The sequence below is a fragment of the Pezoporus wallicus genome, unplaced genomic scaffold, assembly GCF_028554395.1.
Source record: "Pezoporus wallicus isolate ANWC-B61680 ecotype Strahan unplaced genomic scaffold, APGP_CSIRO_Pwel_v1 contig_7344, whole genome shotgun sequence".
NCBI classification, from domain to species: domain Eukaryota; kingdom Metazoa; phylum Chordata; class Aves; order Psittaciformes; family Psittacidae; genus Pezoporus; species Pezoporus wallicus.
The window spans coordinates 84,672-112,648 of record NW_026640533.1 but is presented as its reverse complement, the minus strand read 5'-3'; the positions used below and the strand labels follow the sequence as shown (position 1 = coordinate 112,648).

Genomic DNA, 27,977 nt, shown 5'->3' with positions numbered 1-27,977 from the left:
AGTGTGCCTCTTGCACTGCCTCTGTAGTAAAGAGGAGAATTTCAGGTGAGGAAATAGAGGTCACAGTTGTTGAGAGGTGATCTCTCCAGTCTGTAAAGCAGGACAACATTGGTGATTAACAGAATATTAGTCTAGATGAGTATTACAGCTTATCACTGTTTATCTTTGTTTCATAGGATCAGTAATAAGATAATTCTGGTTGGCAGTGGTCTCTGGAGGTCACTGGTCCAACTTTCTTCTCCAAGGTCAGACCAGGATAGTTAGGGCTTTGTCCACTTTGGTCTTGAAAGCATCCAGGAACGGAGACGGTACAGGGGCTGTTTGGGTACTGTGTTCCGCTGCTTGTCTGTGTGTGGGGAAAATGTTTTTCCTTTCATCTTCTTGTCCTCCTCTACTGTACACAGTGAAGCTCCTGGCTGTTATCTTCTGGATCCTATCTCTGTAGGTGTGGGGCAGCTGTTGGGTGACCCAAAAGTGTCTGCTTGAGGCTGAGCCAGTGCTGGCCCTGTAAGTCTCCCCTCATAGGGTGAGTATTCCACCCCTGACATCTTAATGGCCTTCTGCTGAATTGAGACTTCAATTCAATGTCTCCTTGTAAGAGGATGCCTCAAAAGAGTTGCAGTGCCTGAGTGAGTCTGACATAGTCTGAGTTGAGGGGATCACCCCTGTGCTCACCCATCGAGCAGGGGCGAGCTCTATGGGCATGGCTGGCCCCTGCTCACCTCATTGCCCACCCTGCACGCACTGCCATCTCCTCACAGCTGTTCCCTCACCTTGCTGGCATCACTGCCAGGTCTGCCTGCATGGGACAGGGCTGGGGTAAATTCTGTAAGATTCCTGTTGGCCCATGCCTTTATGCAAATCTTTATAAGCAGAAGGTGACCATTACTATTTGAAGTTTATAGCAGAGTATCTGTCAGGTTTTAGAATGTTTTCTTTTTTTTTTCCTCATAAAATCTGCAGCAAAATGGACCTAATGGCAGTTTAAGGGTAATACAATTTGAATAGTATGGCTGATTGATCAGTGATACAGGATTATATATACTTTGTAAAATGTGGTGTGTTGCCAATACTTAGTTTCTTCAAACATTGGGCAAAAATGCAAATGCATACAGTTCAACTTGTATAATGCCAACATTTTTATCTCTATGTATATATCAAATCAAAGTCACATTACTCATATGACGAAAAACTAAAATACCTGACTGCTGTATACCCTTGTAAAGAAGTATGTTTTAATAGAAAATAAGCAAGCTGTTATAAAATGTAGTCCTGAATCGTCTCTTTGGAAGATATATTTTTATCTACTGTACTTCTGTCCCATTACTAACCTCCTCCCTGGCTTAAGAATGTGTTACTTAGATTTAAATGTTAAATACAAGCAGTCTGTAGCTTGTTAGGTACCATAGATAGATGGGAAAAGGAAACAGCTTATATTTTGGTTGAGCTTCACTTAAAATGTGAGGGTCATGTGTATGTGTGGGGTTGGTTTTTTTTTGTGTGTGTGTGTATGTGTTCCCCCCTGCCCCCAGGAAAAGTTGAAGTGTCTAAACACTGAGCTTCAGATTTAACTTCACAAACTCCTGTTGGGTCCTCTTTAACAGTATTCTGATTCTTTTCTGCCTTTGTATTTTTCCTTAGACTGATAAAGCAGTGGGCAATGAATCTTCTCTTAGAGAGATGCAATTTAGTCCGGTTTAATTTACTAAGCAACCTTCTCTTCCTAGCTAATTTGAAAAGAGGGCTTTAGAGGTCCAGAGGAGTTTGAAGGATTGTGTACTCCTGCTTTTGTGTAGAAGGGTATTTGGAAAGAAAAAAATACATTATCTGAAAGATTTCTTTGTGGCCAGAAGGAATAATTCTTCGACTGTGGGCCAGTTGCATCATAACAGTAAAACAACTGTAAATTAAAACAGTAATATAATTTTGGGTTGTCTCCCTTCTGCAGCCATGGAGTCATGGCCTCCTCTTTTCATTCCCATACTCCTAGTTGTTAGGGTCTTCCTTAGCAAGTGGCCCGTTGGTGGTCCATAACATGACTGCATGGCTGTTCATAGTTATGATGCACTTGTAAAAAATAAACAGGTAGAGAAATATCCATTCAAAAACTTCAGTGCTAAAATTAGGCACAAAGATTCACGAGATCGCTTAATTACCAACTTTTTTTTTTCGTAGTTATATCTTAATGCATCTGGTGGCCTGTATTTCAGACCAAAAAAAAAGGATAGATTTGGATTGTAAGAGGTGAATTAAAGTTGACGGGGAAAAAAGGGAGGTATAAACTTATACAGGAAAAACACTTAGTTTTGCCAGTGACTGATACAACTTCTAACATGTGCTTTGCAGATGAAGGTACATTTATTTGGCATGTCCATATTTGTTTGTATTATGAGAAAGATGGAAGGAGTCATGAGTGGGAGAACATGCAGGAATATAATCAGGAGGCTGGAGAGAGCTCGGGGGGGGGGGGGGGGGGGGGAGAGAGAATGTTTGTTTTTTGGGTTTCTTTGTTGGTTTTTTTTTTAATTAACAAATGGGTTGTGTCATGTTGTTTAAAGGCAAAGGCCAGAAACACGGGACTTAAGAGTACTCATCAAACCTCTGCACTCTGTGATAGAAAGTGTGTACTTACTGCTGGCATTTTTGACATCTGGACTGAGCTAACAGCATGTCCAAGGAAAAGATACTTTCTCCTGCATGCTGATCTGTTTACCACTCACTTTAGATTGTTTGTGGCCCTGCGCCCTTTGCATCTGCAAAGTTGGAGTTGGTACTTACGCTTTACTTGAAAAATGTACATGAAGTAGTGAGGCTTATAGGTAGCGGGTTTTGGACCACCTGATAATTTTGAGGGACTTTTTTTCTTTTTAGATAGTAGATGCAGAATTACTTTTATATATGCAAATCCAGCTGGAAAATCCAGAGTAAGGTCATTTGCCCGTTTTTTATTAGTTTGCCTCTTTGAGTCTGCATGTTGTTTCATCCCTTTCAGTATGTAAGATGCCAGGACTTGGATAATTCCCAGAAATTAGTCTGCTCCGCTAGAAAGTCTTCAAAGGAAAATTTGACTTTCGGTGTTCCTATGTGCTTGTATGTGCATGTTTGCAGTGATGGAGAATTTCATTTTTCCAATCAGTAAGTAGGTGTTGGATTATCATCATCATGAGGATCATACCAAAGCTTGAGGGAAATCAGAGGATCAACTAAACAAACTGTCATTAGCTTTTGATGTGTGTGTGACTGGCATTTCTGCTATTCCCGCAAGTATGCAGAACTTTTTTGCAGAAGTTCTTGTTGCAGTATTTGGTTTCAGAGAACAATGTAGTATTTACACATGCTGTTTGGGGCAGATTAAATGCAGTTAAATTTGGAATTTTTAACTATTCAGTTCAAAAATTTGGCTGTCTTATTTACTTTGTTATGAAACTTTGATAAAGTTCCGATTTTGTTACATATTTAGGACATGTGAAAAGTGAGAACTGAAGTTTACATTTTCTCTATGCAAAGGCACTGTAGAAGTAAGAATGCTTTTAAAGTTTTCCTTTTTGCTATATATGTAACAACTTGTGCAGTAAGTTACTTTAAATAGACTTTTTCTTCATCTAATTGTAAGGAGGGTTCTTTCAGCAGTCCTCATTGGAACACTTTGTGTTTATTGTTCTAGACAACTGTCATTTTGAGTCCTTTGTCTTACAGGTGTATTTTTCTGAAGGAATATCTGTTCCAGAGTCTCTATAGTTGATCCATTCAGAGACTGGTTTAGTAACTGCTTAAAACATAGTCCCATGTAAACCTTGTTTGTGGTTTCCTCATTTGAAACCATGACTTAGGTAAATTGTTTGTATTTGAGTATGCTGCAGCATATTTGTGGTTGGTTTTGGTGTTTGTTTTTTTTTTTAACCCCCACTCAGGTTTTTGGCTACAACAAAATAGGAGTCTGAATGTTGTTTTTGGAGAAAATTTCAGAGTACTTACTGAAACATGTACTGAAGTAACAGTGGTTAGGAGCTCCAAATTCTATGAATTACATATGTGTGTTATCTGAAACAGTCTCCATAACATTTCAAACTTGGTTAATTTTCATGCAAGTCTTTATTGCATGTCATGTAAATAAGAGGAGATAGTAAAACTTGTGAATGGAGTCTAGTCGCCACCTGGAAAATGTTTTAGAGAGGCTGTTCCAGTCTTAAGATAGTTGTGTATGTAAGTAAATCTGATTGGTTCATCCTGTAGGTTGATGTTGCTTAACACCTGTACCTAGCTGATGTTGGAATGCTAATGATGTAATACTGCCTCAGGCCCAGTGTTTCTGGTCACCTGTCAAAGTAATTGTGATACCAGTCTACTCATATGGAATAAAAAACACAAGCTTGTTGTGAGTAATTGGTAAGAATAAATAGTTTTAAAAGCCTTGATGTGGAGGAATTTGCTGGTCCTGGGTTTGAGCATTCAGAACATACTCTTAGCTTGTAAACCAAACAAGCAGATTTAAGAGTTTGTAAAAAGTTCTTCCAATCTGATAGTATTGTTGTCTTCAGTTGAATATGGTAAATTTAAGTATTGGTCAGCAACCTCTCCCACCTTTTCATAGCTTCACTAGTTCTTCCCAAGGATTCAAGGGAATTGGGTAAGGACAGATGTTCTGAATTAAGACACACCACATGTCTTGTTGTTAGGATGCTTGACAGCCTGTCAAGGAAACACCCATTCTGTGTGTTGGATGACTCAGATGAATTTAGAACTGAGTGCTGATACATGTTGTGTGATGACCTTTGTGATTGGCTCTAATAGTGATTCCAGGCCTCTGTTTGTGTTGGTACTGTATAAATGACTTGCAGGTTGGGGGGTGGATATGCTAGTCTTTTGGGCATGTCTTCCAACTTGCATTCATGCTGTCTTTCAGCCTGTACAGTTCTGTTTCAGTCATCTCATACGGAGTTCCATTCTCTGAAAATTTACTTCTATGCTTTACTGTATGAAACAGTCAATGAAACCTCAAATGCTGCTTTGGAGACCTGAGACTTAATTGGCTGTAAATTTTGGCTTAGATAGTTGGATATAATGTTTTCTTCATGTGTATGTGAATAAACAAACCTAAATTCAGAATGATATTCAAGCTTACAATGGTAGTTAGTTTGATGAACCAGTTAAAATGCTCAGTGTGTCATGTAGTGTTCCTTCTTTAGCAAGTACGTTTTGCCTCCTTGGGCGTTTCTTACTATGCCTGTTAAAGGGGTATCTTTCTCTCTTCCTCTAGCATTTAAATGCTTTAGAAGCTCTTTCCAGATAAGAGAGACAGGGACTTACTGAACATTAACTTTGTTCTGCAGTATATTCAGCCTGATTATGTATCTTTAACTATGCGTATTAGCATGTTACTGAAGTTGATTTCCTGTACCATCTTGGAGTGTTAGCCCTCAAAACTTAGTTGTATCTGAAATGCTCTGTTAATATAGTAGATTATAGGTACATACCTTTTTACCTTGTACATCTTTTGTAAAGTTGCAGAAGCAGAAATGCTCTTCTGTTCTTCCCAGTCATGATCTAAAGACATCAATAGCAGAAGATGTCATAAAACTTAGGAAACCGCAACTTAAGCAGTCAGAAGGATGTGTTCCTAACACACTAGACAGATACTGCCTTGCAGTGCAGAACATGAGTTCTAGTATCTGTTCAGACTTGTCTAATTTTTAATTTATAGCAGAATATTCATAATTTTATGAATTTTTCAGGTATTTACAAGTGAGTGCTAGCAAGAATGTCAGTGAAAAAAATGCACATTACTTGCTGATGATCACATTTATCTTGGTGTGAATGTGAAGTTTATTCATATTTCTTGTTTTATACATGACACCTGCACAAGATGAGAGAGAAAAGCATTCTTTTCTTGTATGGCTTGATCCATTTTCGAGTTAAGTTTTTGGAACTTCTACATTAGCAACTTAAAAGTGCCTGTTTCTTATCAGAAATGCAGAAATGCTTAAATTCAACACACCTAAAACCAGTGTGTGACAGATAACCAGACTATTTCACTTCAGTCATTTATATTACATAGTCAAGAAGTTTCTATGACTATTGTTGCAAAGCAGTTGTTCAGCTATGGTGAAAATATTGACATATGCTATCACTGAGGACATTTAAACTTTTAATCTGAATTTTTGAGGTACTTTTGAGAGTTCAGTTTTTGAAAACCTCATCTTATGATTGAATAATACCATAGGTGACCCTGTTATGTGGCATAATAAGAGTGATGGAAAAGTGAGCGTTTGGAGGTTTGGTAGTATCAACAGCATATATACATAAGAATCTTTTCTCCTTCTGAATACTAGAAAACTTCAGTTGTCTTTCCTAATGAGAATGAAATGTAGTCTGTCTGGTTTTGTCATCAGAATTTGCACACTTCTGGAATATCAGCCTTTATACAAGATTAAAATAGCCATTTCAATTAAATATCAGATTTGGCAGTGATTACATTGAAGTACAGAGTACAGAGTTTACATGAACAAAATAAACACTACTGCTTTGAAGTAACCTCTGTTTAAACACTTTCTGTTACAGATTTGTACTATGGTGGAGAAGCTTTCTCTATAGAGCAGCCACAGTCTTTTACTTGTCCTTATTGTGGAAAAATGGGTTATACGGAAACATCTCTTCAAGAACATGTTACTTCTGAGCATGCAGAAACATCAACAGAAGTGGTAAGATCCTCCAGAATTGGCTTTCAATTGTGGTAGACATACGTTAAAAAGAGTCTCTCTCCTGGAGAATTGGTATCCTCCTTTTTCTTTCTTGAAGCATGAATTCATTTAAATAAAATATAAAAGACTATAGAAGAATATAGGAGCTTTATAGAAAAGACATACTTATGTTTGGCAGCAACATCAAAATTCTGTGTTTCATGTGTGTTGTAATATAATGAGCTTGCTTTCTTTTGTGGCTGCTGTTTTGTTTGTCATCATACAAAGGATGCCATGTTTAGGAGGTTATGATCCTGTAAGACAAAATTTAGAACAGTGTTATGGGTTACTCTCTCTCTGCTATGTCTTCCTTTTCACAATCAGTGTGTAATTGTCCTGGAATCTCATATCTATGCCAGTCTTTTGTAACTAAAAGAGGGGGAGACAATTTGATACGTTCTTCAGATAGCTTTTGTAATGGACCTGGTATGCAGGTGCAGTGAAAGTTGTCATTCTTCTGATACTATTGCTGTTAAAGCAGGGATGTCTCTCCTATCCCTAACCTGATGGAACATTTATTTCCGTTGACACTTGTTCATCTGAGGTGTTAGCTCCCGCTGTCTTGATGGTCTCTGGGAGTAGGAGAAATGAGGTTAGCAGGACATCTAGAGTGCTCTTGTCTGGCTAAATAGATTCCTAGAAAAATGTGAACACTTGAAGTGGATTATCACTAATACATTGTGAAGAAATTGCTTACAAATAGGTTCTATATTCTAATCTTCTAGTTTTCTTAACTTCCAAGGAATTCTGTGGAAGAAAAGGAACCTTTCTGCTCCATCCCTGTTAAGGATCTTGTGCAAAGGAGTGATAGGGGAGCTGGTTTGCCTGCCTGTTTGAGACTCCAGAGGTGTTAAGATTGCCCTTAAGGACATATGAAGTCAAAAAGTTTACTTTGCAAATAGTTGCGCTGAAGAATATAGCTTAACATAGCGACGCACAGCAGTTTTTATCATCTCCTCGGTTTTTTCTTTAACTTTACAACTTTCAAATGGAGCATGAACTGTTGAAAATTTCACGTTTGGATGGCTTTCTTTGGTGGCTTAGTACTGCAGTTCTGATATGCACCACTTGATGTCAGTGATATGTTCCTGACAGTGTTATGATTCCAGATTTTTAAATTTGACACACCCTTGTTTGCAGCTGTGACTTCCAGAGCTCAGTACATAAAGCCTAGATTTGTGATCCTAGGCGCCTGCTACTCCACTGATTCCTGAAAGAGGTGTATGTGTAAAGAAAAAGCAAGTTCCTTTTTACGAGTCAATCCGCAACATTGTTAAATCTTTGTTCAAAACAGTGATAAAGGACAATATTTTAATCCTTGAATATGACTTTGTATTTCCTAAATTTTGAATCTGGCTTTTGTGATAAATGGTTAGTGTGCATATCCAGGCATAGAACTGCTTGGATAGTGAAAGACTACAATATTACTGAAGAAAATACAGATTCTAAATATTTGTGGTCTTGGGCATTCAAGCAATTATTTCTGTTTAGATACAGAGCTTGTAGTGTTTGTATTATCGCTGTCCTTCCAAAGATGTGTTGTATTTATATATTTATTTAGATATTTTATTTAATGGAAGTGTTCAGAGATGGAATCACTTTTAATTTACAATGCACATCTCCCTGGGCCCCTTTTTTCCGAGTATTTTTTTAATTCATTAGATTTTGCCATTTTTTATGCTCAAGAGTGATTTTCATCTCAGAGCTGACTACTGAAGTTAAAGTGGCATTAAAGATGTGACAGCTGTTGTCAAAAGATACTACAGCTGAGATATTACAGTAAACTTGTTTCAAGACCTTGTCTTCACATCCGTAAGATGAATGTGTGCTATTACATAGGTGTTCTTAATGCCCGTGGTCTTTTGTGATCTGTTGTCAAGAGCTTGAGTTTATGCATGAAGAATACTAGGAACCTGGGCTTTATATTGCAGTCAAGTTGTTCCATAAAGTCAAGATTATTTGACTGCAGTGAATAGAGATAAATGAATAGACGGCAGCTGCATTTAACTGTCAAAGTGCTATTAATTTGAGCATTTAACATGTGGGGAAGTTTTTTGTGGAATGTTTTTTTTTGGGGTTGTTTTTTTTTTCCTGTCATCTGTGGAACTTTAAAAGCAGACTGCAAAACTACTATAAAGAAAAACACGAGATGCTATTCAAGCTGTTTGTGAAGTTACTCAAAAAACAAGCCATAATTATGGCACTGTTTGTCTTAGTTGACAAGTTTTTTGGTTTTAAAAAAAACAAATAAACCAGACATCAGTGCCTTCTGCCAAAATACTGTTCTGTAGGTATATGGGGAACAGTCCTTCTCTGCCAAACCTGTAGTTACACGCTGCCTGGATGGGTGGTCCCAGTTTGATACTTAGCAAATACTTGCACATTCTGTTTTGTCTGCTGCAGTCAGTGTCAAGCAGATAAGTAGTAATCCTGTGTAATCAGACTCTACTGTTTGTGACAATTTGTCTACAAAGACTAATTTTCAAGACATTGCAAACTGAATTTGAAAATTCTGGCTCTGGTTTTCCTAACATTCTGAAAATTGCAAAGTAAAAAATACATTAATTTTTAGCTGCACTTGGATACATTTTCTGTATTTTTTGAATATGTTGCTATCAGAGTTTGTGAATATCTGGACTGTGATTTCAAAGCATAAGAATCATGCCCACTTGTCTAATGATTGTCTCAATGATACGAGTTCTGTTTTGTGTAAAAAATTTTTAAAGTCATGTTTTTCCTTGTTTTATTATTTCAGATCTGTCCAATATGTGCAGCATTACCTGGAGGGGATCCCAATCATGTCACAGATGACTTTGCAGCTCATCTTACACTGGAACACAGAGCTCCCAGAGATTTAATATCCTTTCCAAGTTGCGGCAAAGAGGCTAGAATGTTTCATCTAGTAGCCATGATAACTTCTTGCTTTTTATGGTCAAAGGGTCATACCTCCAGTTTTTGTGGAACTTAAGCTGCTAAAGATCTGTATGTCAAAACTAAAAAGGTTCATTTACTAGTTTAAAAGATTATAAATACTAGATTGTGAAGAGACTGTAGATAAACTTGGCAGTGCTTTCCACTCTAACAGTGAAGATAAAGAACTTGGACGCTGAGAGAGTTTTATTTCCACTTGCACTGTGGTCTGTCCTGCCTTGTCATTAGTCTTGATGCTGCTTTATGTATCCAGGTTCAGTAGTGTGCTGTAGGTATTTGTGACATGATCTGAGGATGATTTGAGCTCAGCTAGTTTTGGCAAATGATTTTAAACTGCTTAACTACTTTCAACACCATGTTTTGAAAACTTGATTTCATTGTTACTGACACATACCCTGCAGAACTTTCAGATTTCCTGGGACACACACACATACCTGGGTTAACTGATTAAATATAATTTGGTTTGGCTTTTATTTCATGTAGCCTCCCTACAGTAAGTATCTCTGAAGTATTCCTTGTCTTATCTAAACAAATAGAGTACATTATTACTCTGGTAGTAGCTTTTTTGTTTAAAGATTTTTTTAAAAGGAAGAAAAAATATGTAAGCCCTAGCAACTGGAGTAAAAGAAAAATAAGAAATAATCCAAGCCCTAGCAACTGGGTATTATACTAACAGGAGGGAGACAGCATTTAAGGAGATATTTCAATTTCTGTTATGATTTTGTTTTAGTGTTACCATGGTTTAAGGTCAGGACAGACTAACTGCACATGTTAATTACTGCAGAGTGCATGTAACTGTTCTGTAGGCCAAAAATCTTTCTTAGACTACAGTTAATTTCATGTTGAAATGAACAAGATGTTTGAGAATTCAAATCCCTTCAGCTTTTTCTCCCAAACCAGTGTAAGAGATGCCACTGAATGACTTAAGTTGAGAATGAATACTTGAGTTAGAAAAAATCTTTTCAAATGCAGAGTAATGCTTCATTGTCAATCATCTCAAAATGGATCTTTCTTGGATAAATTTTGGGAATAAATCGTCCATGATTCAGCATAAAAGACAATGCATATGTAATTTTCTGCTTGTATGCTATTGCTTATCTTGTCTCCAAAACCTGAAAAGCATATCCTGAAGTGATTATTCCATGCTGGACTTTACTTCATGTCTAGTGCAAGCAGGTCTAAAATAGGAAAAAAGGAAGAGGATCTGCCAGCATAGGGGAAAATAACTGTCAAAGTCAGGGAGCTGTTAGAAGGCTGTTCTCTGATACCATTGTGTTGCTGCTGTGAACAACTTCACCTGAAGTTAAAGTTGTACAGAGCAACACTCCATGCTTTGTAACAATCTTCATGTACAGAAAGGATATAGAGAAGGCTCTTCACTTGCACTCTTTCTAGATAGAGTGAAGAAGACTTCTGTCACAGTCTGCATAAGTTTTTATTGTTGGGTCTGCTAGAAGTCTAAGGAGCAGCAGCATCACTACATATTGATTAGACATTATTTTAGTTTTGAAGGTTTTATGTTCTTTTTTTTTCTTGTCCCAGAAGGCTTAATATGTAACTTTGTGAAGCCATTGCAAAGTGTGTACTTTACTTCTATAATCTGGGGACAACTCTTTAAAGCCCAGTTTCTTACTTGAGTAGAAAAATATTTGAAAATTTATGTAAAATGGCTTTTCAGCATCAGTCATACAAATGGTCTGTGCGTGGATATTCAGTTAATCTTTTTGTCACAAGTTAAGGTTTGCAGAGTATTGTGTTACTCTGGCATAGACTTGGGCACATGCTTTGCTAGTATTTAAAGAGTTATCTTAAAACACTTCAAAAGCTGCAGTTAGGAAATTTACCCCATAGTCCTGTGTCTGAAAAAGCTCCAGGTACTGGCCTTTTCTGTCAGGTCTAGTTATGACAAGCTTGCTGAACCCTGGAGACAGTATTCCACCTAATACAGTACCTTGTCTGCAGCAGCATCTAGTTTTTAACACTTAGAGGTGCAAGGCACTCTGTGCTAGGGAAAGTGTGTTCTGTGTCATGGGAGGTTTTCCTCTTACACCCTAGATATTAAGTGTTTTACCCTGTAGTGTACTAATAGGATTGAAAAAGGCAGATATTCTGTAAACTCTTTCTGTAAGGCCAGAAGTTCTTCCTTGCTGTAGGAAGTCTAGTTTCATGGAAAGACTTTCAGTCTTAAGTTCTTGACCTCCTCCATGATATCCTGCGTTTCTGCGCTGTAATTGTGTTTTACAAAAAGTACATTGGACACAGTACTCTTACTGCACATTACTCTTACACAGTAATGGATACTGTGGTAAGTCTACTATTATAAAAATAAAGAACATGGAAGATACGAAGATCTAAACTAAAAGTCTAGTAACAGTAAAATAAGATAATCAAGCCCATGCTATTTCATTTTTCACTGCTGGGTTATACTAGTGATTTTTAAAATGAACCCTCATCTGGACTGTCTTGGAGGAATAAGTGTTAAGAACTTCCTGACAAAAATCTTAAAATAATTTTTTTCTTAATTTATATGAGAAAACATACAAAAGGTAGACTTGAAATAGAAGTATCTGGTGTGGAGAAATGGGGGAAAATGAAAGATGACATTGTCATAACTGGAATTAGTGGTATTTCTTTGGCTAAAAGAGGAAAGGTGAAAGTGCTGAATGCTCCAGAAACTTATCATTCAATCCCCTTATCAAGGGATTGAAGTTATGAAATTGCTTGGATAAAAACATGAAATGCAAGTCAAAAGGAATACAGCTATCAGGTACTTTTGACAGGTATGGCAATATTTTTTTATTATTTTCAGTACTTAAGAACTGGGGAGGGAAAATAAAATTCCTGTCTCTGTGATAACCTTGGCTGAACATGCATTTGTCAGAGTTTTCAAATTTCTGAGTAGAAAACTTTTGATCTAAAAAAAAACCCTAAAAATAGATCCTGATGTTTCCTAGACATCATAAAAAGCTGGAGAAGGGAGTTTGGTGTACACAGGGCTTGTGTATCTTGAGTTCAGCTGACTAACTCAGATTTGCGCTGTAGGTACACTGCACCCTAGCTTTGCCTCAGAAGTTGGATCATTATGAATGAAGAACAGTGTTCACCCGAGTATTTCACCCATAAAATGTTGTCATTTAATTCTCAATGCCAAACAGTTCTGCTTTCTTAACTTCTTGGTTACGATGAATCCAGTGGTGTCCGGCATGTACGTAGGATGTTCCACCCAGGCCGGGGTTTGGGAGGCCCCCGTGCACGTAGATCAAACATGCACTTTACTACCACTTCCCCTGGTGGGCTTTCATCTTCTCAGAGTTCATATTCTCCAAGCAATAGAGAAGCCATGGATCCTATAGCTGGTAAGAGCTGTAACCACAGATTTTACTCCAGTGTCCTCATTGCACAGGAAATAAAATTCAAGGTGATAGTAGCTGCCCTGCTTTCTGTTGGCGTGAAGCCGCATGTGTAGATGCGCTTCACAGTGCTTGATGCGGTTGATGGCTGCTTGCCAGGTGAGCAGTGTGCTTAGCTGGGTTGTCACAGGGCCTGTCTATGGAGGTGCTGAAGCTGAAAGCCTCATTTGGAAGGATTGTATTTTGTTAATGGAAGGACAGTTGTCATGAGCTATGTAGTAACTTGTCAATACAGACTTAAGGGGCAGAAGCCGTACCACCCCCTCCTTTGCCTGGCCTTACATCAATTGCAACAAGCAGGTTATATAAGAAGTACCTTTTACACAGGGTGCAGAGGGGATTCTGCAGTAATACACTGAGCAAGGAATTGCTGCTAATACTTATTTCAGAAATTTCTTTGTAGATGAAATTTGCTATAAGCATTTCCATCCCTCTGAACTGGAAGACTTTAAGGACAGAGTATGTAATTGCTAGGTCTTCTCTGTACTTCTGTCAGAAATAGTAATTCATACAGTAAAAATACTTGACCAGTTCTGATGTGAAGCAGTACTTTTTTATTGTGTATGTTTTATTAGATGTTTGAGGCAGTGGTTCAATATTTGTCTTGCTGCTGCAGTGCAGCTTCCTTGTGGGATTTTTGGAAGGTGAAGCCTGTATTTGAGGGGAATATAAATAAATAAAATCACCGAATAAATAAATATAAATAAAACTGATCAAAAAATAAAATCGCCAACCAAAGCCAGAATAAAATAATTTCTTAGTCATCTGCTGTTTTGACTTGAAGCTTCAAGGAGTTGCTGCAAAGGGCATAATTTTCCAGGCATTCCTTATAGATTGGCTCACCTGTTATTCTGAGGGCATTAAACTCTTGCCTTATTTGAAAGAGATCAACATAAATGAGTCTGAATCGTCCTTACCCTTTGAGACCTTTAATGCTAGGACTTTTTTTCTAGAGCTTCATGGGCTCTTTTGAATTGTTTGTTGTTTGATGTTACTGATTGAGAAAAGGAATTGATGAAGGGTATATTCATTCCATTGTGTAATGCTTATTTATCATCACAGAAACTTTCTCTTCCCTGGCAGAGCTTTTATCTCAGCTATCAGGTGTGAGGCGTTCTGCAGGAGGACAGCTCAACTCCTCTGGTCCTTCTGCTTCTCAGTTACAGCAGCTGCAAATGCAACTGCAGTTGGAACGACAACATGCACAGGCAGCAAGGCAACAACTGGAGACTGCGCGCAATGCAACTAGACGCACCAATACGATCAATGTTAACACCACGATGACACAATCTACAACAACCACCAACACATCTAACACAGAAAACAGTCAGCAGACTATCCAGAATTCCCAGTTTCTTCTCATGAGGTAACTTGTTCTGTTTATTTACTTGTATTTACCTTTTACCATTTCTGTTTGCCTTGGTTCTGTTAGAGACATATAGCTCAATGAAACTGAAGTGTTAGACACATGCTGTAGTAAAGCAGTGTCTGATCAGATGTATCCTAGAGTTAATGAGCTAATTAATCATATGGAATACATTCACAGTAGACATCGGCAGTGCTCACAGAACATGTGATACATGAAACTCGCTTCATTCACATTTCTAGCGTGAAAGTGAAACCGATAATTTAATATCCAACAGTAGCAGTTTATAGCTGGCTGAAAGGGCATTATTCTACTTTTGGAAAGCCAACTCCAGGAGCTGGCTGCAGGAATACCCTGTGGTGGCCTAGTATTTGTGAAAAGAAGAGGCAGTCTTACAGGTTTGCTGGTACTACTTTTGATGCACCTGGGAATGCATTTAAAGAATTAGGCTCGAGTATAAATTTCTGCAGACCTTGAAAAGGAGGCTGGTTTTGCAATTGGGCTGAGTAAGTTACTTGTGACTCCTGGCAGGGGGACTTCTGCCAGATCCTTCATCAAATCTGCAGCCAATGTAGGCGCTTTTGTTCGCGTTTGTAACATCTTTTTCAATGTACTGTCTGTCTGCTCCTACGCAATGGGTAAACACTGGTTGCTGCATCTCAATTTCAAGAGGAGCAAAAGGAATAGTTTCTAAAAAAATTGTACTTGTTTCCCCTACTGCTTCCAACAAAACAAGTGCATTTCCAGTGATACAACCATGTAGACTTGAGCTGTAATGGAGAATCAAAGATAGCATTGTTTAATAGAAAATCAGTCTTCAGTTATAAACCCTTTTCAACTTTCAGTTTTTATATTAATTATTTTTAAAGACTGGATAACAAAGCAAATAAGGGATGCTGTTAATTAACAGAATACTTACCTGGTTTAGAAATTATACTTCCCAGGTTTATTCTAAAGAGGAGTCACCCACTGTGTCGTTCCAGTTCTTTCAGACGATTGGGTGTTGACCTGAAATAAAAATGCTTTCCTCATCTCCCCCACCATGCTGCCCCATACATGGTCTTGTTTGTCTGTTTGATATTGTTTCCAGAGCTGTGTCAAGAAACTTGGATTTGAGTTAATAAAAATTTTATCTAAGTGCAAACCAATACCAGAAACTCATATTACTATTTGAGAGACTTAATCAAAATACCTGTAAGTTTCACAGATTGTGACTTCCAGAGCTGGAATTTCCTTGCCTGTCGGGCCACACTAATCCAGGAGAAGTGGAATAAACTTTGCATTGTGCTTTTGAGAATCCCTAGGCTTTACACATGGAGTAATTTATTTTGTGGCATATGTGAAATTAGAAGTTGGTGTAGAAACAAAAAGAGGCGCATAATGAGTGTCTAGGAAATCACAGCAGCTCTCACCAATAGACTTCTGCATACCAGGAAAACTCACAAATAATTTCTTACTTCCCTCTAGCTTTGGGCTTTGCTTTGAATGCTATGATAGCAGCAGGAAAGGGGTGGTTGGTTACGTGCATGTTGCGCTGAGGTGTTGGAGGTTGCCAGAGCAGGCAGAACTGTCCTGAAGGAGTGGTTTTCCAAGTGCCTTTTGGCACCTGTCAGTAGTGTCATTGGGGAAATGGGCTTTCACCAACTGCCTGTCTTCTTCCCTTGCTGCTGTACAGGTTGAATGATCCGAAGATGTCAGAAGTGGAGCGTCAGTCAATGGAAAGTGAACGGGCAGACTGCAGCCTGTTTGTTCAGGAGCTTCTACTGTCCACTTTGATGCAGGAAGAAAGTTCCTCCTCAGATGAGGATGAGCGGGGGGAGATTGCAGATTTTGGTGCTATGGGCTGTGTAGATATTATGCCTCTAGATGTTGCTTTAGAAAACCTAAATTTAAAAGAGAGTAATAAAGGAAATGAGCCTCCTCCACCTCCTCTTTGATGACATCCCACTTTGCAGACAATGTCCTCTGTGCTGTATTTGCCAATGAAAGTGGACAACAACTATCTTGGGTTTGTTTTGGTGATTGTAATTTCAGGTCTGTCACTCTTGTTACATTGTGTACATTAAAAAGAAAGAGAGAAAAGAATATATATGATAATCACTTCCACTTAACTAATTTTGACTTCTAGCAGGTAAATGTAGGCTGCAGTGCAGAGCAAAAAGCTCTGTGTCCTGTACCTTGACATGCAAAAGGCTCTCCTAATACTCCACATTCAAACTGAAGAGAAAAAAAAAAATCTCTAATGAAGCTGCTGTGTGTATTTATGAATATTAATGAATAAAACTGCTTGGATGGTTTACCTTAACTACTGCATGATGTTTTTTGCAGCGTGCATGAGTTTTAGTGACCTTGTCATTTCAAAAATTTAAACACAAGGAGTAAAATTATAATACCCAAAGCTTTCCCATTATTCAAAGGTTACATGATAAAAAGGTTAGTGCTGACTAGCTGTTTATGGCCACAAAGTAGCTTTTGAATAATACATGACAGAATGGCATCTTTATGTGCTGTTCCCGCACAGGATGGAAACTCTGCAGTGGGATATATTGCTGTGACCAGGGCATGGTGTTTTGCTGTATGTGACCATTATGTTGCCCTGTTAGCCATCACCTCAGTGTGGAGTTTAACTTCATTTTATGCACCTATAGGAGACCGAACAACAGTAAGGCCACTGCTGGAAGCTACTGCGAGGGGCTTTTGTGTGCCCTGAAATCAAATGATGTTCACTTTTGTTTAAAGTTTTTCCTGTTTGTGGTTGTTAGAATTTTTTTCATTGTTAAATATGTTTTATTCAGGTGTAGACAATTCATATATTCACTGTTTTAAAAAGAAGTTAACCTGGATCATGTTGTCTTTAGTTTTTGAAAGCCTTTCACAGTCTCAATCATGTTTTGAGTTATTTATGTATTTGCTTCATAGTTTGCAGAGACCTGTCAGTATCAGGAGAGCTCAAGGATTCGGATTCCCAGATTGTCAAAATACTACAATTGAATTCTTAATGCTAACTTTAGCATCTTTTATTTATTGTTTCTTTTGGTTATTTTTGCTGGTATAAAAAGTTGAAAAAGCCTTTTAGTTGAATCGTGCCACCTACATGCCTATACTTTTAACCCTGCTGGTTTGCAAAAGGAGAGTATGGTGTTCTTGTGCATAGAAGTTTTATAATAGCCCCAAGGCAAGGACAGAATGGGTATGTTTGGTTTGGTTTGGTTTGGTTTTTTTTTTCTTTTTGTGGCTTTACTTTTATTTTTCCTTTGGATTTTTTGAATGTAAAGTTAGATTATTAAAACCAAAATGCACACAGCTTCTGATGAAAATTTAAACTAGGCTTATATCATAATGGTGTCTTCCCAGATCTTCCTCACCTCACCCCCTCTCTCTTTCTATGTATCCTTCCATCTCTGCAGCATTGGTAGGGTTTTAGAGTAAATCTACAGACTTGAACACCAGATAGTGTTCTCAGCAGAACTGTGATGTGTATGCTAATCCAACATAACAGCAGCAAAAGAACCAACTCCATAGGCTGAAGTTTAAGTATTTTTGGGTTTTTTTTCCTTTTAAATCCTCAAATCTTGATTGCTTTCACATAGAGCAGCAGTACTGGCTTTGTTTTCTGTTAGTCTCTGGAACAGAAAATGTTTCAGGAGAAACTTTACATGAGGCCTCTGGTTATCCTGAGAGTTACCCCCAGTAGGGACTATTTTTATTGATTGTTGAGGATTTGCAGAAATTTTTCAAGCTGTAGTCTTTTCAAACACATCTTCTGCACATTACAATAAGACACACGGTTCAATAAAGCATTTTGAAGACTGTTGTTCAGTTGATTTTCTTTGGGTTTGATGTATTATCTAGACACTCTTATTCCAGAAACTTCTGCAGCTGTCTTTAATTCCAGCTGTGATTCACATAGCCACATTTTAAACCCCCATGCTTTTGGCCGGCAATGAAGTATGTAATCCTGAGCTCTTCATCAGTAGGTGAATTCAGGTTTGCATGGAACAAGATGCGTTTCAAGTAGGTTCTCCTCAGTGTGTTGCCATTTGGAACTGGTGTATGGGTGGTCTCAAGAGGACGCTTGTGTGACTTGCACACTGCACTCCACTTGCTTTGGAGAGGATGCAACCCCGTATTATCTGTGTTTACTTAGAGGTTGAGTATATGCCAGCTTGGATTTAAAGGTATTTTTGTGCATCGCATTCACTCTTACAAGTCTTCAGTTGGTGTTGGGGGTTTTCTTTGTTTGTTTCTGTGTGTGTGTGTGGTTGTGGGATTATTTTGGTGTGGGTTGTTTTGTTGGGGGGGTGTGGGGGGGATGTGTTTTGGGTTTTTTAGGTTTAGAAACAAACTGAAATAGCCACCAGGGAAGTGTTCAGTGTAGTAGTTTGCCACTTCCGTTTGCAGCGAAGTTTTTCTTCATAGTAAGCTTGGTCAGGAAAGTGTTTTGGGGGTACTTCCAAGACATTCATCTTTATTTTCAGGGTTGTCAGGGCTGCAGTAGACATAGGCTCAGGTGTTTTGCCTTTTCCCTGTGAAAGAACAAAACCCCCTCCACAAAACAAAATCTACATTGCAGCACACACTGAGCACACCCATGCCAGAAAATGGGACCTTGGTGCTTCACAGTCACAGAATCGTTAGGGTTGGAAGGGACCTCTGGAAATCACCCAGTCCAGCTGCCTGGCGAGGCAGGGCCACCAAGAGCAGCTTACCCAGGAACGTGTCCAGGCAGGTTTTTGAGTGCCTCCAGAGAGGGAGAGTCCATGACCCCCCTGGGCAGCCTGTTCCAGTGCTCTGACACCCTCAATGTAAAGAAGTTCTCCCTCATGTTGAGGTGAAACTTCTTGTGTTTTAGGTTATGGCCATTGCTCTTTGTCCTGTCTTTGGGCACCACTGCAAAGAGTCTGGCACCATCCTCTGGGCATTTGTATGTTCCTGGTGGTCTTTTACTCTCTGGATTTACCAGATCCAGTTTCCACAATCTCTCCTTAAGGGTGATGCCCAAGTCCCCTGATGGTCCTTGCACCCTGTTCCTGGGACTTCCACGGTTGCTGGAGTGTGGTGCAACCTGCATCAACCCAGTACTGAAACCAGTGTGTGTCTGTAATCTCCCAGTGCAGCAGCTGGGAGCCCACGCAGAGGCTCCGGTGGGGATGTGGTTGGGCTGGGTGCCGTTCTGCATGGTGCTGCTGACACAGCATCCTGCTCTCACTGGTGGCTGCCAGCTCTCCTTGGTGTCAGCCTTGTGCAAACAAGGACGAGCGGTCAGAGGGCCTTTAGGAAGACGGGGACAGAAGCGCCCGTGTTTAGTGCTGATACTTTATAGTTGAAGGGATATGCAGACTTGTTTGAAGGGAACAAGCTCCTCCCAGCTGACTGTGGAAAACTGACTTGGAATTGCACCATGCTGTTTGTGATCTGTGGTAGGCAGGGGTCTGCCACTTGCTTCTGTTAGAGTGACCCAGAGGCGCACACAAACTGGTGTGATGATAACAATGCATTTTACCTCAGATCCTGCTCCTGTTTCCCTTGCAGTTGCTATCACTGCCCTCACTGTTTCCCTGCAATGTTTGCGGGGGTGAGGGTTGGTTGCGACTGGGATGGGGGCTTTCTCTTCCTCTCCATTGCCTCAGGAAGGGTTGTGGCCTGCAGCTGTGCTGGCAGAGTGCTGCGGATGGTGGAGCTTGGCCCAGAAACTATCTCTGTGTCCTACTGCATCAGTCAGTCTTCCTTTCCTTTCCCTTGACCTACCTCACTTTCACCTCTGCACCAGCCCACGGTGCCAAACAACGGGGCTGCTTGGAGGCCACTTCATGCTTTCAGCTCTGGAGGCAGAGGTGCTGTGTGCATGTGCCTGGCACTGCTGGAGCCCTCGCTGCCGTTTTGTCCTGCGCTGAAGGGCAGTGACACTGCAGACGACCTCCTACAGCCTTCCCTGCAACAGTGCTGTCTGACCACTTGTGGTTGTAGAGTGCCCCATGGGGTTACAAACATGCTGGGCTCTGCTGTATTGCACAGATCTGTGTGCACAAGGGTTAATTTTGGGTATTTATTTGCACAGCCCAGTGCTCAAAGTTACTTGTGGGGAAAAGATGTAAAAGAGGAACTGTGCAGCTTCTGGCTTGTGTTCCCTCCTTTTTAACACAGCAATGGCTGGTGCCACCTGTAAATACTGAGGCTACAGGAAGCAGGGCCCCTGCAGCTGTGGGGTTTACAGGAGAGGGACCAGCAGAAGACAACCCGCAATGCTGCGTCCTCCCTCTTGGACCAGCAATTGTAGTGGGGTGAGGGGGGGTACAGTCCTCATGCTCCCTGTGGGTCATGGGGAAGGGTAAATGCTGGAGGGTGGTGACAACGGCCTTGGGAGCTGCTGTGGGGGAGCCTGAAGGATGGGGTGGGGGTGAGGAACGAGGGTTGTTTGTGTGGGTCTCTCTGCGCTGGTCAGTGGGAGAGAGAGCCAGGGAAGGAAAAGAAAGTGCAGGGGAAGAGGAAGGAGAGGCTGGCAGAGGGAGGAGGGTGGGTGCAGTCAGAGGCAGGCGGCACTTAAGTAATGACCAAGGCGAAGAAGAGCAATGTTGTGGGGGAATGGGGGTGGTAACCAACGAGGGTGAATGAATCATCACCACCAGGAGCTGAGGCCCTGCGACTCCTGCCTCCACCTTACGCTGTCTGGGGCTCAGGAGAGCACAGGCCACAGCCTGTGAGCACCTCACCCCTGATGCTCCCACTGCTGCCACAGAGATGCCGCAGCCCATGGGGGAATCTTCCTGGCTTTGGCCTCTTTGTCCCTCTACAGAGCAGCCCCCGCAAGGCTGCTCGGCCCCAGCACCATACAGGGGAAGCGTGGCTGCAGGATCTATCTATCTATCTACTTCCTGTGGGGTGCTGCCCTCTCTCACAACTGACAATGTCCAGCATGGCCTCCTCCCACCCACATACCTGACAGTAAAGGGGCTGACCTGTGGAGAGTGGTGATGGGTTTGCAGCAGGAAGGTTGAAATTTACCCCAGAAGACACTATGTAAATAGCTGTCAAGGCTTAGAAAAACTGCCTTGTCTTCAGCTCCTGGTGACTGAATTAACAAAGGACCCCAGAGGATGAGAACAACCTCAGACAAAGGACATGTATCTTGATAGCGAGAAGCTGGAAAATGAAACTAACTTAAAGGTGTCCTGAAGGGAACTGCCTTCATTACAGTACTGAAAATCCCACCCCCTTGAAATAAGAGACCCTCGCTCACAGAACACGTGCAGTAAAATGAAACTTTACTGTGCCTTTAAAGAGAGACTCCAAGATCCAATGACTGTAGATTAAAGGCGATCTCATCATTATAATCATTGTAAGTGCCATAGACTACCTCGTAACTTTTGCGCATAAATCTAATGAAGAAGATGGCATGAGATGTGCTTGATTTGTGGAAATGCACAAATGAGCACCCTGTGCAGAATAAGCAACATCTCCTCTTTAGCTGGACTTGGAATGTCTTTCAAGAGCTCTCTTTCTCTCTGTATCAGCAATGTCCCATCCCATCCTTGCCTTGGATACTCAGGTAGTGAAACTTCCCTCAGCAAGAGGGACTCATTTAGCCTTGGCTTTTGAGAGCTAAACCATGCCAGGCAGTTCCTGCTGCAATGGGCACCCTGGTGGGATGCTTTCCAGCACAGCATCCACCATCCGTTGCCTGTGATGCCATTGGTGTATCCCAGAATCAGGCAGACCAGGACACTGAAGCAGCCCAGATGTAGATGTGCTCGGTAGAGAGTCCATTTCCCCCACCCCCCAAAGCTGTCGTGTAGTGCATCCCAAGTGATCCTAAGTGCATTGAAAGGCAAGGTTTGTATTACCTGTGTTATTCTCACTCCACAGCGGACCCTGTTATGGACTGACTGGCTGCAGCAACCCCCAGCACCTCATAGGGCAGAACAGCACTGCAGGCTCAAACCCACAGTGCCATGGTTGAACTGTGTGTGCCCTGGCCTCCATTTGTAACCAACTACCAAGTAAAGAAAAACCAAGGATTTACATTTTATATAAGCGTTTATTTACAACTTGTTTAACAACTGTACACTCTGTCACCTTGGAAGCATTAGTGGATTTGATTGGGAAAAAATATTAAACCTTTTGATTCCAATGAACATCACTGACAATTTTTTTTCTATATACACATATGTATATTAATGCTGCTACCATGACAATCTGGTAGTTACACAAATCGTGGATGAACTGAAATGGGAAATTAATGTTTTGAACTCTCGGAATCAATTCTTTTACAGAAAATATATCACTGGCAACTTCACAAACAGTTACTTTGACAATTGGTCAACACTTAGTTCAGGACTGTCAAACAAGCTGCTATTAAGAAAGTAAGAGTTTTCTATGCAGCACAAACGAAGTTAGTATATCAGAGACATGCTGGAGATCACCTCTGAGTTGTGAGCTCACCATCACTTCATGACAGAGATGCTTGGCTCACCCAACCCACGTGGCCAGCTCACTTGCTGAAAGCTGCTGGCTCCACCCGGCATCTCTGTTGTATGAATGAACTCAGACAACTTCAGTCAAGCTAAACACTAACATACAAATGTCTTCAGGCTCAGGAACAACTGATACTTAGTCTCTAATTTGCACAGAGCGCTTGGAGAAATGAGGTACCGCTCGGCTCTATCGGGACGCTCGTGCAGGCGGGTGCATGAAAACAGCCATCCCCTCCCGCCCCGCATGGCGCCGACCCGGGATCTGCACCCAGCCTGGTGTGGGGCTGGTGCGGTACCGGACCGAGCAGTACTTGGAAATGAGAAACAATCCATGCCCTAACACCCAACAAAGAGGAGTTTTTCCACTCGTCCCAACACGTAACAAGGGGTCAGTGGTGAGGACCTGGAAAGACAAATCCTTCAGCGCTTTGCTGGACTCAGTCTGATGAAAGTGCTGCTGCCTCTCTGCTGCAGGAATACCCTCCTGGTCACCACCAAACCCAAGATCCTGCTTGCAGGTCACATCAGACTTCACTGTCCCAGGTCCTGGTGGACTGGGAGACATATCCCCCTCCGGAAATCTTTCCGGACCACTGTCAGCCACAGCACCTGGCAGCCACTGGCTCCCCTGTCCGGTGTGGGATCCAGAAGAGAATACACCACGCACTTCTCACTGGGATCTTAATGCTTATTCCCTCCCCTCTCCTGTATGGTGTGCCTGAAGCCCATTCCCCCTGGCCACCTGGCACAGCCCTTGCCATGGGGGACGCGATCTGTCCTTCCCCAAGTCATTCTGCACAACGGTGGTGGCACAGAGGGCATCAGGACCCCGAGGGCTGAACACATAGCTCAGCCCAGGGCCTCCCTTGATGGGCCAGGGATGAAGCTATGAGGCTTGCACTGTGTTCTGCAACCAGAAGTGACTGCAGAGACCTGCAGGCACGCTTCTCAGCATGGGGGTGGCTGTGCTACTGCCTGCATAAGCAGAACAAGCAGAGTACATATGTGTTTATGTTTTTGCAGGATTAAGATCCAAGTGAGCAAGAATGGGGTTTCTCTAGAACTGGACTTAAACCAAATCACTTACAGTATTCATCATTCAGACTTTAGATTTTCTGGCAAGTCCTATGGCTTAAAAGCCCCCTCATCCATTCATTACAGACTAACTCCTACACAATAAACCTCTTAACATACAACACTACAGCACTCCCTCGTCTTCTGAATCTTGCCAGTACTGGATGCCCAATACAAAACAAAGATACAGTAGTACAAATGTGCAGATATTTAAGAATATTAAACAAGCAGCTTTTTAAATTAATACAGGCAGTACAAAGCATTTTGAGTTACACTGTCTATATATGGCAAACCTTTTAGCTAAAATTCGTAATACAAAGGAACAGCCAAGCTAGTGCAATTGGAAATTAAATAGCTAAGACTGCGATAAGAAAGAAAGAAAGAAAGAAAGAAAAATAGTACAGGTGAAAGATAAACGACCCAAAAAATTATAAACTGGCAAGGACAGTCTGCATAATACTGCAAGTGTAGGCGGCTTTCGTACTTCTCTCCATTCCATTCTTTCTTCAGATAGTTTTAACAATTGTACACAGATTGAAAAGAAAAAGAAATTTCTGAAAGAAACTGACAACACAGCTAAAATGTAGAGAGAAAAATACAACGGCCACAAACTACTGTGTATATACATAGTGAGGCTGCAGGCAGTGTCTATGAACAAAATACCGCCCAGGGAGTTTGCCTGGCTTGGAGATCTGCAGATGAACCTTGCCTCGTTTTCTAAGGAAGATGGGATGGCCAAGCAGCAATTCATTAGTCATTTCTCTTGGTAAAACACCTCCTTTGTTTTACTTTAATTATGTAAAGACTCAAAGTGGATCCTTTAAGGGTGCAGGCGCTTTGAAATTTTAACAGTAACCAAAAGGCATTTTTAGGAATCTTAAGACTGGATTTTTGTAGTTCAGTACAGGAAACTGTTGCAGGAATTCTGTGTGTTAATACTGTTAATCAGAATTCAACAAAGTGGACAGGCAGAAGTAAAATGGAGAGCTGACAGTGCTCTGTCAGTTTGCAGAACGCTCCTGTCGAGTTCTGAATTTCCTCTCTTCTAGCCTCATAGGAGACTTTTTGTGAAGAGAAAGAGTAAACGGAAGCAGGAAATGGGAAAGCCAACTCCCTGGGATGGTAAGCTTCTCTGCAAGTAGATCTCCCTTTGAAATCAGATGGCCATGAGTCTTAAGTGTAGAACTGGTTAAGTTTTGGTTATGCAGTCTGGACAGAAAAGCAAGTCATGCACTGAACAGTCCCTGTTATAATAATGCTGCAGGTCATGCAACCACATCACTGCAAATAAAAGAATAAAGAAGAAAGTTAAAAAGCAAATAAGGTATTACTGTTAAAAAGAAAAACAGAGAAAACAGGTATTTTTTAGAGCAGTTCAGTAAGGCTGTCTCTACTTATAGTTGGCAAATTCATCACTGCCAGAGCAACTCTTCAAATGAACTGGTTGCTAATGATTTGAAAGAACAACAAAACAGCCTTGAACAACATGTACATTTAGACACAATTCAAACAAATTTAAACAATTCTGATTAAAGTCCTTCAGGGCACCATTCTCAGCTAACACAGCAATGGAAACTAGGTTTACACGGTGATGAAGAAGTCTCAGGCACTCCTGCTTGTCTTCAAGTACAACAGTCAAAAGCCCAAAGCAATATATAGTCAAAGATGCCTGCCCACTACTGTGTATGGTTAGATACTAAAAGACAATCAGGGCGGTAATGACTCTGCCTGAGCCTTTGAACACCACTGAAGATTTTAAGTGTTTGCATTTCATCAAATCTTACCCTGTGTGTGACACTACAAGAGCATCACTGCTGCACTACACTGGCAAGTTCTGTTCATGCATGTAAATACCAGTTTGAATTGCAGGAAAATGATACATATTCTCATTAAAATAAGCTAAGTAGGAGCCACTGAGCAACCCACAGAGCAAGCCACAATGCTGTGGAAGTGAATATAGGTTTGGAAGAGAACTGGAGAGGTTGGCATATTTCTCCATCCTTTTCGATGCACCCTCTTTCTTGGCCAATGCAACTGGAACAGAATGCTCTAACACAGCTACGGTGCTTTCAGCTTCCACAAGTAACACCGATAGCCCTACACATCAAGGCACAGCACAGTCTGCTCATTCTCATTTTCACACTGTATTCACTGTGACATTACAAAGAGCAAAATAGCTTCAGACTGAATTCAAAGCATGTAAACTGTTTCTCTCCCCACTTCTCCCTAGTATTGCACTGGTCAAAAATGATTCTAAGAACAGGTCCTGTGACAGGAAAACCAAGGTTAAGTAGGAAGGGAAGAATATTTAGAACTAAACTCAAGGACTTACTACAAAATATCTTTCTGCTACAAGTACTGAAGCTCCTGTATCCCTCTTTTTCACCTCATTCACCGACCCAGAATACTAACCATAGCTGTAAAGAACCCCATAGAAACATGCAGACATAAATCAAATGGAATAAAAATATTAAAAAGTAACACATTCAAAGCAAACTGCAAAGGTGTATTCTGAGTAATCACTGTATGTTAAGCTTGCTTGGCACTGCTTGGGAGCATAAAGTTACAGAGTTCAGGATTAATAATATGAAGATTACTGTAGTTAGTCTATAAAAAATTAAAAGTTAAAGCTACCTAAGCATGTATCTATCTACTGCTCATAAACGAATACAGAGTCTACTCCTTTAGTCTCACCTATTACTGAGTTCAGACTTATTATTTAATAGCACTTCACGCGTCCTGCTGCACATAAAACAGAAATGACATTGTAGGCTTCTCTTTGAATTAATAGTACTTTTGAGAGGTCTTCTAAATTCAGTACGGTATATTCTGTTTCAGGGATGCCCTTTCTCTTTCTTGCTCGTCTGTCACTTTTGTTCTCTTGGACAACTCCTCAAAATTAATCAATATATTTTGAAGCTAACTGTTGAGGCAGCAACACTTCAGAAGACAACAGAAATGCAAGATGTGAGGATTAATTCACTCAGCATAATCTATCATTACTCCTGCAGCATCTGCAGAAAGAGGCAGTGTATGCAGCAGATGATGTCTCTATAAAGGAGTGATATTCTCTTACTTCCTTGCCTTGCCAGTCCAAAATATTCCAGCTCTAAGTGAAGGCTTCTTACTATCTCGGGGGATTATTTCCTGGTGAAGTGTTTCCCTTCAATATTCAGTGCATCATCCGATTAGCTCTACTTTATTACAAGTAGATGGATGTGGCAGGCAGATGTCTAACCAGTAACAAGTGATTATACACCCCTTAAGATCTTAACTTCTTGCTGTCCTTTTGTGCTTTTTCAACACACAGAAGTGACTGGGACAACTTCAACAAATCAAAGCTTCAGAAAGGATATCAGCCTTTTTCACTGACCTGTGAAAGCCAGCTCTGAAAACCAACACAATTGCTCAGACAAGTCAGATCTGATGCAAAAACCCCAAACCAAACCCAGCCAACATGACCTATCTGAGCAACTACTTTTTTCCTGTTCAGACTACGTTTGACCCTAAAATGGTCCAGGCTTTCTCTAGTCAACAATCTGCTGTCTGTAAGCAGGATTCTGTAACACAATCACCAAAGCTACCAGAGTCTACTCATTTTCAAGTCTAACACAAACAAATATTTCTGCCAATATTCTGCTTTGAAGTAACTGACTCCAGATTTTTATTCATGCATGTTTCCTAAATTCATTACTCACTGGCTTCTATTGCTGAAGTTTGTTTTTCTTTCTGCCCCTATTCTATGTCTTCCTCCTGGTGTTTCCTTTAGATGTTTTAGAGAATCCTTTCAAGATAGCATCTTCCAAAGCTGTATTAGCACCACTTTGCATTTTTATAACTCTTACAGCTACAGAATAAAAAGCTGAGTATAAATTCTAAGAACTGTGGCCTTACAATGTCAAGCTTATAATTATTCCAAGATTTCACTGATACTGCTAAATACAAGATTTAAACTCTCTCTTGAAATCACCGATACCTCCGGGAAATA

At 40.6% G+C, this 27,977-nt stretch overlaps 2 protein-coding genes across 4 annotated transcripts in view; one reads left to right on the top strand and one right to left on the bottom strand.

Annotated features, from left to right (window-relative positions):
- KCMF1 (potassium channel modulatory factor 1) overlaps positions 1-17,276 on the top strand; it is a 46,645-nt gene extending 29,369 nt beyond the window's left edge. Inside the window, exons 3-7 of the mRNA XM_057419371.1 lie at positions 6,559-6,698; positions 9,493-9,594; positions 12,850-13,024; positions 14,141-14,444; positions 16,120-17,276. Of these exons, the coding sequence (XP_057275354.1) occupies positions 6,559-6,698; positions 9,493-9,594; positions 12,850-13,024; positions 14,141-14,444; positions 16,120-16,381 (983 nt within the window). The 3' untranslated portion in view covers positions 16,382-17,276. The remainder of the gene's footprint in view (positions 1-6,558; positions 6,699-9,492; positions 9,595-12,849; positions 13,025-14,140; positions 14,445-16,119) is intronic.
- A 6,634-nt stretch (positions 17,277-23,910) lies between these two features.
- HOOK3 (hook microtubule tethering protein 3) overlaps positions 23,911-27,977 on the bottom strand; it is an 88,732-nt gene continuing 84,665 nt past the window's right edge. For all 3 annotated transcript variants that reach the window (XM_057419377.1, XM_057419380.1, XM_057419379.1), the window contains one exon: positions 23,911-25,270. In XM_057419377.1, coding sequence (XP_057275360.1) covers positions 25,255-25,270 — 16 coding nt within the window. In that variant the 3' untranslated portion in view covers positions 23,911-25,254. The remainder of the gene's footprint in view (positions 25,271-27,977) is intronic.